At 49.1% G+C, this 14,230-nt stretch overlaps 1 protein-coding gene across 1 annotated transcript in view; it reads left to right on the top strand.

Annotated features, from left to right (window-relative positions):
- The window catches only part of LPCAT2 (lysophosphatidylcholine acyltransferase 2), a 110,746-nt gene that overhangs the window by 14,243 nt on the left and 82,273 nt on the right, over positions 1-14,230 (top strand). Inside the window, exon 4 of the mRNA XM_075008329.1 lies at positions 3,862-3,974. Coding sequence (XP_074864430.1) covers positions 3,862-3,974 — 113 coding nt within the window. The remainder of the gene's footprint in view (positions 1-3,861; positions 3,975-14,230) is intronic.

Below are 14,230 nucleotides of genomic sequence, written 5' to 3'. Positions count from 1 at the left end.
TGATAGTAGTTTTCAGGTATCTAAAAGGGTGTCATAAGGAGGAGGGAGAAAACTTGTTTTTTTTGGCCCTGTATATAGAACAAGAGGCAATGGACCTAAACTGCAGCAAGGGAGGTTTAAGTTGGACGTTAGGAAGAAGTTCCTAACTGTCAGGGTGGTCAAACAGTGGAATAAATTGCCAAGGGAGCTGTGGAATTTCCATCGCTGGAGATATTTAAGAACAGGTTAGATAGATGTCTGTCAGGGATGGTTTAGACAGTACTTGGTCCTGCCATTGGGGCAGGGGGCTGGACTCGATGGCCTCTCAAGGTCCCTTCCAGTCCTAGTGTTCTGTGATCACATCCGCTGACTTCCCCATGTCCACAGAGTCTGTTACCTCATCATAGAAGCTAATCAGATTGGTCAGGCAGGACTTGCCCTTGGTGAATCCATTTTCGTTACTCTTGATCACTTTCCCCTCTTCTAAGTGCTCCAGAATGGATTCCTTCAGGATCCCCTCCATTATTTTCCCAGGGACTGAGGTTAGGCTTGACTGATCTATGGTTCCCTGGATTGTTCTTCTTTTCTTTTTTAAAGATGGGCACTATGTTGCCTTTTTTCAGTCATCCGGGATCTCTCCCAATCTCCAAGAGTCTTCAAAGATAATGGCCAATGGCTCGGCAGTGATGTCTGTCAATTCCCCCAGTATCCTTGGGTGCATTAAATCCAGACCCATGGATTTTGTACCTCTAGTTCTTCTAGATAGCTCAGAACTTGTTCCTTCCCCACAGATGGCTGCCCTCCACCTTCCCATACTTCATTGTCTAGCACCGTTGTGTAGGAGTTGACTTTGTCCATGAAGACTGGGGCAAAAAAAGCATTAAGTACTTCAGGTTTTCTTACATCATCTGTCACTAGGTTACCTCTTTCATCCAGTAACAGCCCCACACCTTCTCTGATAACCCGCTTATTGTTAACATGCCTGTAGAAACCCATCTGTTACCCTTCCCATCCCTTGCCAGCTGCACTTCCAATTGTGCTTTCACTTTCCTGATTACTGGCCAGCATTCTCCAGCCATATGTTTATACTCCTCCTCAGTCAACTGTCCATATTTCCATTTCTTGTATGCATCCTTTTTGAGTTTAATCTGACTAAGGATTTCCCTGTTAAGTCACGCTGGTTGCCTACCATATTTGCATTTCTTTCTATGCAGTGGGATGGTTTGTTCCTGTGTCTTCAGGAAGACTTCTTGGGGCCATATAGATCTGCTGTAGCACTTCTACTAATCTCACATTCTTTACTGTTTATGGTGACCAGCCTGAAGTTTTCAGCATTTCTCAATCACAGTACATCTCAGAGCTGAACTCCCAGAAGTCAACTAGGAAAAGCAACCTAAAATCATGAGTCTAGTATGAAAGATTTACTGATATTTGCTATGTGGTTTTGTGAACACAGAGCAGGAAAGATGGTCTTGTGGTCAAAGCAGGACTAGGACTTGGGAGATGTGCATTCAGTTCCTGACTCTGCCACAGATTGCATGAATTTAGATGCAAATCACATAATCCCTCTCTATTAGGGGCAGTAATATCTTGTTTTTCCCATAGATGCCCAGTATTTTTTATTTAGACTGGAAGCTTACCAAGGCAGAATCAGTTTCTTACTACAGTAAACTCTTTGATATCCAGCATCCACAGGACTGGGAGGTTACTGGATAATCAGATATTCTGCATAATAGAAAGGCATACCTAGCAATGCATAACACTAAAGAAAAACAAGCTTAGATATTAAGAAACAAACAAAAATGTATGCAGAATATTGTTCCCAGTCTTTTTCCACAAGCATTCACATACATTAGAAGACTGGTAACAGAGAGGGAGCCGTGCTAGTCTATATACTATCAAACAAAAAAGCAGTTAAGTAGCACTTTAAAGGCTAATAAAATAATTTATTAGGTGATGAGCTTTCGTGGGACAGACCCACTTCTTCAGACCATAGCCATACCAGAACAGACTCAATATTTAAGGCATAGAAAACCAAAAACTGTAATCAAAGTTGACAAATTAGAAAAAAATTATCAAGGTGAGCAAATCAGAGAGTGGGGGGGTGGGGGAGTCAAGAATTAGATTAAGCCACGTATGCCAGAGAGCCCCTATAATGTCCCAGAAAATTTGCATCCCGGTTCAAACCACGTGTTAATGTGTCGAATTTGAATATGAAAGAGTTCAGCAGCCTCTCTTTCCAAAGCAGGCTGAAAATTCTTCTTCAGTAAGGTGCAAACTCTTAAGAGTTAATGACTTATTTTCAGTCTGCTTTGGAAAGAGAGGCTGCTGAACTCTCTTTCATATTCAAATTCGACACATTAACACCTGGTTTGAACCGGGATGCAAATTTTCTGGGACTTTATAGGGGCTGTTTGGCATACTTGGCTTAATCTGATTCCTGACACGCACGCACGCACTCATGCACGCTCTCTGATTTGCGCACCTTGATCATTTTTTTCTGATTTGTCAACTTTGATTGCTGTTTTTGGTTCTCTATGCCTTAAATATTGAGTCTGTTCTGGTATGGCTATGGTCTGAAGAGGTGGGTCTGTCCCACGAAATTTTGACATTAGAAGACTGTTACTCCCTGCCAGCAGGACACAACCTCAGGTGAGTAACTCTGGGCAGCCTGAGTAGCTCACACAAGGTGGGAGAGCAGAGAAGCCTTCCAGCAGCACTCACAATATCTGTGTCCCAAAGGGGGGGATTGAATAGTTTAGAAGAGTGTTAATGGCGGTTGTTAAAAGTGACTGACTGGTGGCTACTTGGCAGATCCTCTGTCTAGATCTTTTTGAAGAAATATCTACATTGTAATTATCGGAGGGGTAGCCATGTTAGTCTGGATCTGTAACAGCAACAAAGGGTCCTGTGGCACCTTATAGACTAACAGAAAAGTTTTGAGCATGAGCTTTCGTGAGCACAAACTCACTTAATCAGATGCTGGTCTTGGAAATCTGCAGGGCCAGGTATAAATAAGCCAGAGCAAGGGTGGGGATAACAAGGTTAGCTCAGTCAGCAAGGGTGAGGCTTACTACCAGCAGCTGATCTGGAGGTGTGAACACCAAGGGAGGGGAAGCTGCTTCTGTATTTAGCCAGCCATTCGCAGTCTTTTAAGCCAGAGCTGAGGGCATCGAATTTGCAGATGAATTGTAGCTCAGAAATTTCTCTTTGGAGTCTGGTCCTGAAATTTCTTTGCTGTAGGATAGCTACTTTTAAGTCTGCTACTGTGTGGCCTTGGAGATTGAAGTGCTCTCCTACGGGTTTTTGTATATTGCCATTTCTGATATCTGATTTGTGTGCGTTTATTCTTTTCCGTAGAGACTGTCCAGTTTGTCCGATGTATATAGGAGAGGGGCATTGCTGGCACATGATGGCATAAATTATATTGGTAGATGTGCAGCTGAATGAACCCACGATGGTGTGGCTGATCTGGTTAGGTCCTGTAGTCTGTGCTCACGAAAGCTCATGCTCAAAACTTTTCTGTTAGTCTGTAAGGTGCCACAGGACCCTTCATTGCTGTTACATTGTAATTGGCATTAATTGTCTCTTAATGGGCAGTGTCGTTAGAATGTTAGCCCTGTGTCCCTCCATGCTGCATCTGAGTGCAACCTGCAGGCTCCTCTGCGCTCTCTGTGCTCTTGCTGCCTAGTGTCTGCTGGACCAGAGCTGCTCAGATGTATGTTATGCTGGTTAGTCGAGTGTGCTGGTTAATCAAATAGCAGTTAAACAAGAGTTTACTGTATTCAGTGCCTGGGACAGTGACACTTGATCTCAGTTGGATTTTCTGGGGTACTAGTCTGCTATGAATAAATAATGATAACTGGAATCTTTCTTTCACAGCAATTCTCAGATGCCTACAGCCTGTACTGGTATCACGTCTAGACCCAGATTCTCGAAGGAATACAATCAATGAGATAACTAAACGTGCAACATCTGGCGGCCAGTGGCCACAGGTAAAATAGGCTGTAAATGATCGGCTTTCCTTTTAAATTGTGATGCTTCAGGTTTGAAAATCCCAGTCACTTGGGCACTGGTGTGTAGCAGTGATGCTGAAAACAAAGGAGACAATACTTTTGCATTTATAGAAGGCTTTTTAAAAAGCAAAGGGAGTTCCAGTATAATTACTCTTGAGTGATTGAGGACTCAGTTAAGAATCCAAACAACAACTTGTGTACACACACGCACACTCCACCCCCAGGACACTACATGGATCTTTTTTTTCCCTCTACCCACCCCAGGTTTGGGGCCTTGAATCTGTTGACCTCATTTAAAACTTAATAGACATTTGGCTTTACTTGTATTTAGAAGCCATTTTACCATCTGCAAGAACATAGGAACAGCTGTACTGTGTTATACCAAAGGTCCATCTAGCCCAGTATCCTGTCTTCTGACAATGGCCAATGCCAGGTGCTTCAGAAGGAATGAACAGAGCAGGTAATCATCAAGTGATCCATTCCCAACCCTGACAAGCAAGTGCTAGGGGCACCATCCGTCCCCATCTTGGGTAATAGCCGTTGATGGATCTGTCCTCCATGAAGTTACCTAGATCTTTTGTGAACTCTGCTATAGTCTTGGCCTTCACAACATCTGGGGAGAAATCCCACATGTTGTGAATTGCGTGAAAAACTACTTCCATTTGTTTGTTTTAAACCTACTGCCTATTAATTTCATTTGGTAAACCCTAGTTCTAGTGTTATGAGAGGGAGTAAATAACACTTTTGTTTTTACTTTCTCCACACCACTCTTAATCATCTCTTTTCCAAGCTGAAAAGTTCTAGTCTTATTAATCTTGTCATGTGGAAGCCCTTCCATACTCATAATAGTTTTTGTTGCCCTTTTCTGAACCTTTTCCAGTTCAATATGTTTTTCCTGAGATATGGTAACCACATCTGCACACAGTATTCAAGATGAGGGCCTAGTATGTATGTATGTAGCAGCAAAAGGATATTGTCTGTATCATTATTTATCCCTTTTTTAATGATCCCAGCATTTCATTTGCTTTTTTGATTACCACTGCACTTTGAGGCTACGTCTACACTAGCCCCAAACTTCGAAATGGCCATGCAAATGCGGGCAGCCGCGGCACTTCGAAATTGACGTGACTCGTCCCGGCGGGGCTCCTTTTCGAAAGGACCCCGCCTATTTCGAAGTCCCCTTATTCCTAGGAGCTGATGGGAATAAGGGGATTTTGAAGTAGGCGGGGTCCTTTCGAGAAGGAGCCCCATTGGGACGAGCCGCGCGGCAGCGAGGCGTGTCAATTTTGAAGTGCCGCGGCCACCCACATGCTAATGAAGCGCTGAATATGCATTTCAGCGCTTCATTAGTAAACTTCGAAATGGCCATTTCGAAGTTTGGGGCTAGTATAGACATGGCCTGAGTGGATGTTTTCAGAGAACGATCCACAGTGACTCCAAGACTCTTCCTTGAGTGGTCAAGCTAATTTAAAGCTGATCATTATCATTTGTCTGTGTTCAAGTTCATAATGCGAGCAATGGCTATCAACTCTGCACGTGTACTGGCACTGGGTAACTTTTCAGCACCACGCTGGTTCTCTGCTTTGAGGATAGCACTGGTGGTCCCCTGAATAGCTGTATGCAGGGGACCACTAGGGCGAGTTCTATACCTGTGACAAATGGAAAAACAAGGCAGCTCCATAGTTACTGTGCCAGGCCAAGGGTTGGGATTGGCCCTGGTGCATAAGCACACCCCATTCTTCTTGGACGAGCAAAGCCTAAAGGATCCCCATAGCTCTGACCTAAGCCCACTGCTGCTCCATCATAAACCTACTAACTGACAACGTCCAGGGAACACCATGCTCTTCTAGACTTGGACCAAATCTTACATCTGTCCTGGCCTATACATTGGAATTGCACCTTTTCTAGTATGTATGCAGCTTTTGAAGGCAACAGAGCATCCAAAATAGAAATCTGCACAAGGTCTGTCATGCTTGTGACTGTGATACTTGTTTTTATTTTCCATGACTCAGAGAACCAGTTCAGTGGCTGAATTTTTTGAGAACTGTTCTCTCAGAGCAGGTCCCTTCCTGGATGATTGAAACACCAGGAGGAAATGGTCTTTCATATTTTGTTTCATTAATGGCTTCCTGAAGTAAAAATAAAACACCTGCAACAAATCAGAGGCTCCAATAACAAGATATGTGTGTTCCTATTGAACCTGAATGCACAATCCTGATTATAAGGGAGCTACTAGGACAGACAGGAGCAATAGGTCCCCATTTCTTGGAAAAGAAAACAAAACGCATGTCATTTTCTCTTTGAGGTGGGATTACTTAAATGTAGCATGCATCATTTTCATTTCACCAGCAGCTTCGCTCTAGGTTCTTTAGTTAGAATTATGGGTTCTTTTATTTGACTCGCAGTTGGATGTTCAACTTTGCCTTCTGCATTCTTACAGTCATCTTTGTTGTTTTTCCATTTGTTACAGCTATGGAACTCTGCTAGGCAAGCATTTTAATCAAACCCACAGATCACATCTAGCAAAGCTTTTGAGTAACACTGTGCTTAGAAATGGAGGTGTGATTGAGCAACTTCATTTTCTTCTTCGAGTGTCCCCGTGGGTGCTCCACAATAGGTGACGGGCTTGCCCGGCGCCGCAGATCGGATCTTCCAAGCAGTTTCTGCCGGCGCGCGCCGCTCCCTTGCACGCTGCTGGCCATGTGCGCGATCCGGTCCCCGCCAGTTCCTCTTAACCGCCGTCGGCTGCAGACAGAATCCGACTAGGCTAAGGCCAAATAGCGTATTCAACGACTTTATCTGTTTTTCATTCAAAGTTTTTCAGATACTTAGGCTACTACGAGTTAGCCGGTTGTTATTTTGCAAAAAAAAAAAAAAAAAAAAAAAAAAAGGGAATAAACAACAACAAACTACGAACGGGACAGCCTCAGCCAGTCCCAGTAACAAGCGCCGGAGGCCAGGAGCTACGACCATCAGCCCTCCTGCTGAGGCAGGCCATCGGACGGGGAAAACAGCACAAAGAAGGTGCTAAGTACCCACTTAAAAAAACTCAAAGACTCACCAACAATGTCCTCTTCAGGCTTTAAAAAATGTGAGTCCTGCCGAGAGGCGATGCCAGTGTCCGATGGGCACAGTCTATGCATAAGGTGCCTGGGGGAGTCCCATGTGGCACAGAAATGCGCCTTCTGTGCTAAATTAACAACCAGAGCACGGAGAGACAGGGAGATGCGCATTAAAATGCTGCTTCTTGATAAGGCCCTCCAGCCAGACGTGCCGGAGCGGCCGCAGCAGGAGGGACCCTCCGGGGCCCTTAAAAGGAAAGCTGCCTCCCTCACTCCATCAGCGCAGAAACGGAGGAAAGTCTCTCCGGCCCGATCCCTGCCGGCAGCAACAGTGAGCGGGACGGGAGGAGCACGCAGCCCCCAGCCGCAGCAACAGCTGATCGGCGGCGGCACGGAGAGCCACGTGCAAACAGCTCAGCCTCCGATGATCAGCCAGCCGCCCCGCACCGCAGGCAGGGCGGCGGCTAAACAAGCGCCGGTACCGGCGGCACCGCAGGCAGTGGCACCGACCCCGACGGAACCGGCGGTGCAGAGTGCGCAGGCACGTAGCCTGCAGGCGCAGAAGGACACCGCACGTGCGGCACCGCCTTCGAGCGTGCGTAGCACGGTGCCGACGGGGCTGGGATCCCCCGCGCATCAGGGGGCGGAGTCACCTCCTCCAGGGAGGGGGAAGGCTGCACACAAGAGGAGGCATTGCAGCCCCTCTCCGGACAGGGCTGTGGAGCTGCTTTCTCACAGCCCTCCGCTTACGTTGCAGACTCCAACCAGAAGGCAGGGGTCCCCCCTAGCCTACCCGGAGCCCCCTTCTCCATTTTTACAACCAGCCTCGCCATGGCTGGCACCACCTTCACCCTTCCTGGGGTTTGAACCACTGGACTATTATGCGAAGTCGCTCTCTCCAGTGTCTCGACGATCTCCCTCCCCCAGACGCAGAGGGTACGCACCAAGGGAGTGGTCTAGGTCACCCTCCCAAGAACAGTGCCTATACTGCCATGGTCGCCCCTACCACGCGGGGCATACACACCATGGGCAATCTACTGGGGAAAGATCCCCACAACCTATCTCGTACCCCCGAGGGCAATCGCGACCGGGGACAGAGACTCAAGCATCTCAAGGGGGACTGGTCATGGAACCCCGAGATTTTCCCTCGCAAACCTCTAGCGAGAGGGTGTACCATCACCAGCAGGAACCGGAAGGGTCCAGAGAGATGTACCCCAGCGGTTCCTCACTCTCTTCCCCAGACGAGGCTACGGCCCTGGGGGACGTCCATCCTACGGACGATCTCAAACAGTTTCAGGAGCTGTTTAAGAGGGTGGCCTTCACGCAAGGCATCCAGACAGCAGAGGTGCAAGAGAAACACCATAAGCTCCTCAAAAATTTGAGACCTCCGGCCTCTTCCAGAGTAGCAATACCGCTTGATGAAGCGATCTTAGAGTCCGCCACTATGATATGGCAGACCCCTGCAACTATTCCGCCTGTCCAAAAGAGAGCGGATAAGAAATACTTTGTGCCGGCGAAGGGCATGGAGTTCCTGTTTAGCCACCCACAGCCAAACTCCCTGGTGGTGGAGTCCTCGCAACAAAGATCAAAAACATCTCAATTTAAAACAGGGGGAATGGACAAAGATGCCAAGAAGCTAGAGCTGTTCGGCAGAAAGGTCTACTCCTCCTCCACTTTAACGTTGCGAATGGCAAATTACGCAGCGCACTTAGCGAACCATAATTTTGACAACTATTCCAGGTTAACTTCCCTCATGGACTCGCTTCCAGAGGACAAAAAGCCGGTCCTCAAGGCCATAGTGCAAGAAGGCTACGCGGCTGCGAGGATGGGAGTTCAGATTGCTTTGGACGTTGCGGACATGGCAGCACGTTCCACAGCAACCGCAGTGGTGATGCGAAGGGAGTCCTGGCTCCAGACCTCGGGTATACCGAGGGATCTGCAGGCGAAGATAGTTGACCTTCCCTTCGACTTGCAGAAGCTGTTTGCTGAATCAGCTGACTCGGTCCTTCATTCCAGTAAAGATTCAAGAGCCACACTCAGGACCCTGGGGATTTACACCCCTCCATACACAAAGAAAAGGTACTACCCTCAGCAAAGGCGGTACCAGTACCAGCAACAGCGCCCCCAGTATCACAGGGGTTACGAGCAAGGGCGACATCAACAGCACCAGTAGTACAGAACTCCCAGGCGACGCTCACAACAGAGCCGTGCGTCCTCGGGGCGGGGCCAAAGGCCACAAGTTTGACATACAGATCCAGGGCTGCGCCATCACTACCATCGCACAAGGTCATCCGAAGCAGCTGTTTCACCATCGCCTCCGACCATTCTACGACCAGTGGCAAAGGATCACCACAGACAAATGGGTGCTGGAGATCATAGCCACGGGGTACGCCATCCCCTTCCAGTCGCTCCCACCGTCACGACCTCCACCCAAGCCCCACCTCCAGGAGGCCTCCCAGGTAGTGAGGCTCAGGCAGGAGGTGGACCATCTCATGCTCATAGGGGCGGTGGAAAGAGTGCCGGAGCGACTGCACGGGAAAGGGTTCTACTCCAGGTATTTCCTCACGGAGAAAAAGACAGGAGGCTGGAGGCCCATCTTAGACCTTCGCGGCCTCAACAGGTACCTGCGCAAGCAACGTTTTCAGATGACCACGATCGCCTCCATTCTTACAGCTCTGGACGATGGAGACTGGTTCGCAGCCCTCGATTTACAAGACGCGTACTTCCACATAACCATCCATCCGGCTCACCGGCGATTCCTCCGGTTCATGGTAGGCAACGAACACTTCCAATACAAGGTCCTACCGTTTGGCCTCTCCTCGGCCCCCAGAGTCTTCACCAAGACCTTGGCAGTGGTGTCAGCCTACCTGCACAGACAGAGGGTATTTATTTTCCCGTATCTGGACGACTGCCTGCTCAAAGGGGCCTCGAAAGGGGAGGTTCTGCGCATGATACGCGTCACAGCAAACACGTTCTCCTCACTTGGCCTGGTTATCAATCTGGCAAAATCACAAATAGACCCCACACAGGACATAGAGTTCATAGGGGCTCGCATAAACTCGGTTGCAGCGAGAGTATACCTACCAGAGGCTCGCTTTCGAGCCATCGGTTCTCTCGTGCAAGTCATCACCTTCAGCCCTACGGTGCCGGTCTTGACGTGCCTGCAGCTGCTGGGCCACATGGCAGCGGTGACGTTTGTAGTGCAGAACGCCAGGTTACACATGCGCAGCATGCAGCACTGGCTGGCGAGTGTATACAAACCAGCAGTACACACCGTTCACAGGGTGGTGTCGCCCACAGCGGGGGTGCGCCAATCCCTGCAATGGTGGGTAAACCCCAGGAACTTGCTAACAGGGGTACCCTTCCACCAGCCGCAAATATCGGTTTTTCTCACTACAGATGCCTCCCTCATAGGGTGGGGAGCGCACATGGGCGAAGAGGTGACTCAAGGACTGTGGTCACCCACGGAACAGTCACTACACATCAACGTATTGGAGCTCAGAGCAGTGTTCAACGCCTGCAAACACTTTCGAGACCACATACAAGGCAAAGTCGTCGGGATCAGTACAGACAATACCTCCACCATGTTTTATATAAACAGGCAAGGAGGAGCTCGATCCCGTGCCTTATGCGCGGAAGCAATCCGCTTATGGAACTGGTGCATCGCCCACGATATAATCTTGAAAGCCTCATACTTGCCGGGTGCACACAACGTGAAGGCAGACCAGCTGAGCAGGCGTTTTGCGCTCACACACGAGTGGCAGATCCGTCCCGATCTGCTACGGTTGATTTTCCACGCATGGGGTTTTCCCCAAATAGATCTGTTTGCCACTCAGCACAACAAGCAGTGCCCACGATTCTGCTCCAGGGCAGGACTGGGATGGGGGTCCCTGGGGGACGCGTTCGCGATCCCGTGGGGGGGCCCCCTGCTTTATGCGTTTCCTCCCACAGTGCTGATCCACAAAGTTTTGCAAAAAGCCAGGAGGGAAAGGGCCCGGATGATCCTGATAGTCCCAACGTGGGATCGCCAACAATGGTTCCCCCTACTCCTGCGCATGTCGGACCGTCCACCGATGCCTCTTCCAGTGGCGCCGGATCTGCTCACGCAAGCCCAGGGGTCCATAGTGCATCCGCACCCCCACAGCCTGCGACTGCAAGCGTGGTTAATCCATGGCTCAGCTCCCTAGAGAGCACATGCACAGTGGCAGTACAACATGTCCTAGAAAGTAGCAGGCGGACTTCCACTAGGAAGACCTACAAACAAAAATGGACTCGCTTCACGACGTGGTGTTCTACCAAGCAGTTGGCCCCCCTTTCGGTGCCTATACCTACAATTCTAGAGTATTTACTGGACCTCAAGAGAGGAGGACTCTCGCTATCCTCGTTAAAGGTCCACCTTGCCGCCATCTCGGCGTTCAGACATGAGGAGGAAGGGCACACGGTGTTTGCCCACCCTATGGTTACCAGGTTCCTCAAAGGGTTGATAAACCTCTACCCCCCTCGGAAACCGATTCCACCTTCGTGGAACTTGGACCTGGTGCTTACCACACTGATGGGACCACCGTTCGAGCCCTTGGCCACGGTTCCCCTCCGCCTCCTTACTATTAAGACGACCTTTCTTCTCGCAATTACGTCAGCTCGTAGGGTGAGCGAGCTCACGGCAGTCATGGCAACGCCACCCTGCACTGTTTTTTCCAAGGAGGCGGTAACCATACGGCTGCATCCAGCCTTTGTCCCCAAAGTTTCTTCCGAGTTTCACATCAACGAACCTATTGTTCTACCCTCGTTTTATCCAAAACCTCATAACTCCAATGAAGAGGCGCGCCTACACCTCCTGGACGTGAGGAGGGCGCTAGCCTTCTACGTAGACAGGACCAAGTCCTTCCGGAAAACGGATAGACTCCTAGTCTCCCTCGCTCCCAAATCGAAAGGAGAAGGTCTCTCCTCGCAGGGAATCTCAAAGCACATTGTATCCTGCATAAAAATGTGCTACGAGCTCAGAAAGACTCCTTTATCAGCCACTCCCAGGGCTCATTCCACCAGGGCGGTGGCGGCATCAACAGCCTTTTTCAAGGGCGTTGCGTTAAAAGACATTTGCAGAGCGGCGACCTGGTCATCCTACGACACCTTCGCCAAACATTACGCCCTTCACAGGGTATTCCAAGAGGATACCCGTCTCTCTGCAGCGGTCCTCTCGGGAACAAGCTGCACATAATCCGATTACCCACCTCCTATCTTGGGTTACTGCTGGGTAGTCACCTATTGTGGAGCACCCACGGGGACACTCGAAGAAGAAAGAGAAGTTACTCACCGTAGTAACGGTGGTTCTTCGAGATGTGTCCCCGTGGGTGCTCCACTACACGCCCATCCTCCCTGCTTCGGATCTCTGTTAGTGTTTTGCAGGGGCACCCGAGGCGGTTGGTCGAGGAACTGGCGGGGACCGGATCGCGCACATGGCCAGGAGCGCGCAAGGGAGCGGCGCGCGCCGGCGCATGCGCGGTCTGGCAGAAACTGCTTGGAAGATCCGATCTGCGGCGCCGGGTAAGCCCGTCACCTATTGTGGAGCATCCACAGGGACACATCTCGAAGAACCACCGTTACTACGGTGAGTAACTTCTCTTTCCTGCAGGAAATGTGTGATGAGATAGCATGTAGGCAGGGTGCACCAGAGTTCTGCTGAGGAGAGGAGCAGATGCAAATGTGGCTTTATAACAGTTTTGCACTATCCTAATATCAGGGGTTTTGGGGGCTGTTTAGGCTTGTGGCATAATTTAGAGTTGCCTTGTGGATTCCAAGTAGACCAAGAAGGAAGCAGAGGCATAGCTAAATGACCAAACTGGGGTTGTGGAATGAGTCAGCAGCCAAGCTTAAAATGTAGCCCACGCTCCTCTGATATCTTGTCCTGGGTGTTGTCTTTCCTCTGCTTTGGAGGAATTGTGAACATTTTTTCACAACACAATCTAAAATATCTAGACCCAAGAGCTGCCACTGTTATGTGCATGCAGTGGAGGAGAAAGCAGAGTGCTCCACGGACCCCTTCTCTCAGAATAATGCACATTAACAGAACAGTGCTTCCATTAGCAACAAGGGCCCAGATATTGCTTCTGTACGGCTCAGCAAAAAGATGTATGATTCTCTGATTGCGTGCTCTGAGTATGTCTGCTGAGGTAGGTGACATGCTCTATCCAGGTGCACCTGCTGCTGCTCCTATCACTTATATATGTTCTTCAAGGGTGTCTCTCTCACCCTAGGGAGGGCTGGCTGCCATCATCTACTTGATTCTGGTGATAGGAATATGAAAATTCCTCTCTGGGCACTAGCGCCAGTTCCATTAAGTCTCAGGTTTTGCTCTTAGGTATCAATTTTTGTTCTGGTTTTACTATATTTAGTACAGGAATGGACTTACGTATTCCACCTTTGTGCTTCCTCTCTTGTTAGAATGCCCCTCTGCCATAAATTAGAGCAGCCTCAAGATTTCCCTAATCCACACCTGTGTGCAGAGTATTGCCGAACCATAGCGGTGCCTTCTCTTCCACCATCCAGGTCCTGTGCACAGGAGGGGGTGAAGTAGGAGCATCTTGTTGTAATTTTTATTACAATGACACTGTTCAGGAGTCGCATGTTCTTGTCCAGAGAGTTCAGAATCTAGTAGGTGTTTATAGAGTGCCCCAAAATGGCGAAGCTCCTGATGAGTTCTATGTTCCTTAAAGGCTTGGCTGCACTGTGCCGTACTGTATCACCAACAGACAGCCTGCCAACCCGAAACAAATTCTCACCAGCAGCTATACACTGTGCCACTGTAACGCTATCTCAGGAACCAATCCCTGCAACAAACCTCAGTGCCATCTCTGCCCACATATCTACCTCAGTGACACCATCACAGGACCTAACCACATCAACCAAACCATCAGGGGCTCATTCACTTGCACATCTACTAACACAATATATGCCATCATGTGCCAGCAATGCCTCTCTGCCATATACAGTGGCCAAACTGGACAGTCTCTACGTAAAAGAATAAATGGACACAAATCAGCTGTCAGGAACAGTAACATACAAAAGCCTGTGGAAGAACACTTCAGTCTCCATGGGTGCTCAGGAGCAGATTTATAAGTAGCCACCCTGCAACAAAAAACTTAAAAACACACTCCACAGAGAAACTGTAGACCTACA

This window comes from Carettochelys insculpta, chromosome 14, assembly GCF_033958435.1.
Source record: "Carettochelys insculpta isolate YL-2023 chromosome 14, ASM3395843v1, whole genome shotgun sequence".
Taxonomy (NCBI): domain Eukaryota; kingdom Metazoa; phylum Chordata; order Testudines; family Carettochelyidae; genus Carettochelys; species Carettochelys insculpta.
The sequence above is the reverse complement of the archived record's forward strand: the minus strand, read 5'-3'. Positions and strand labels throughout refer to the sequence as shown.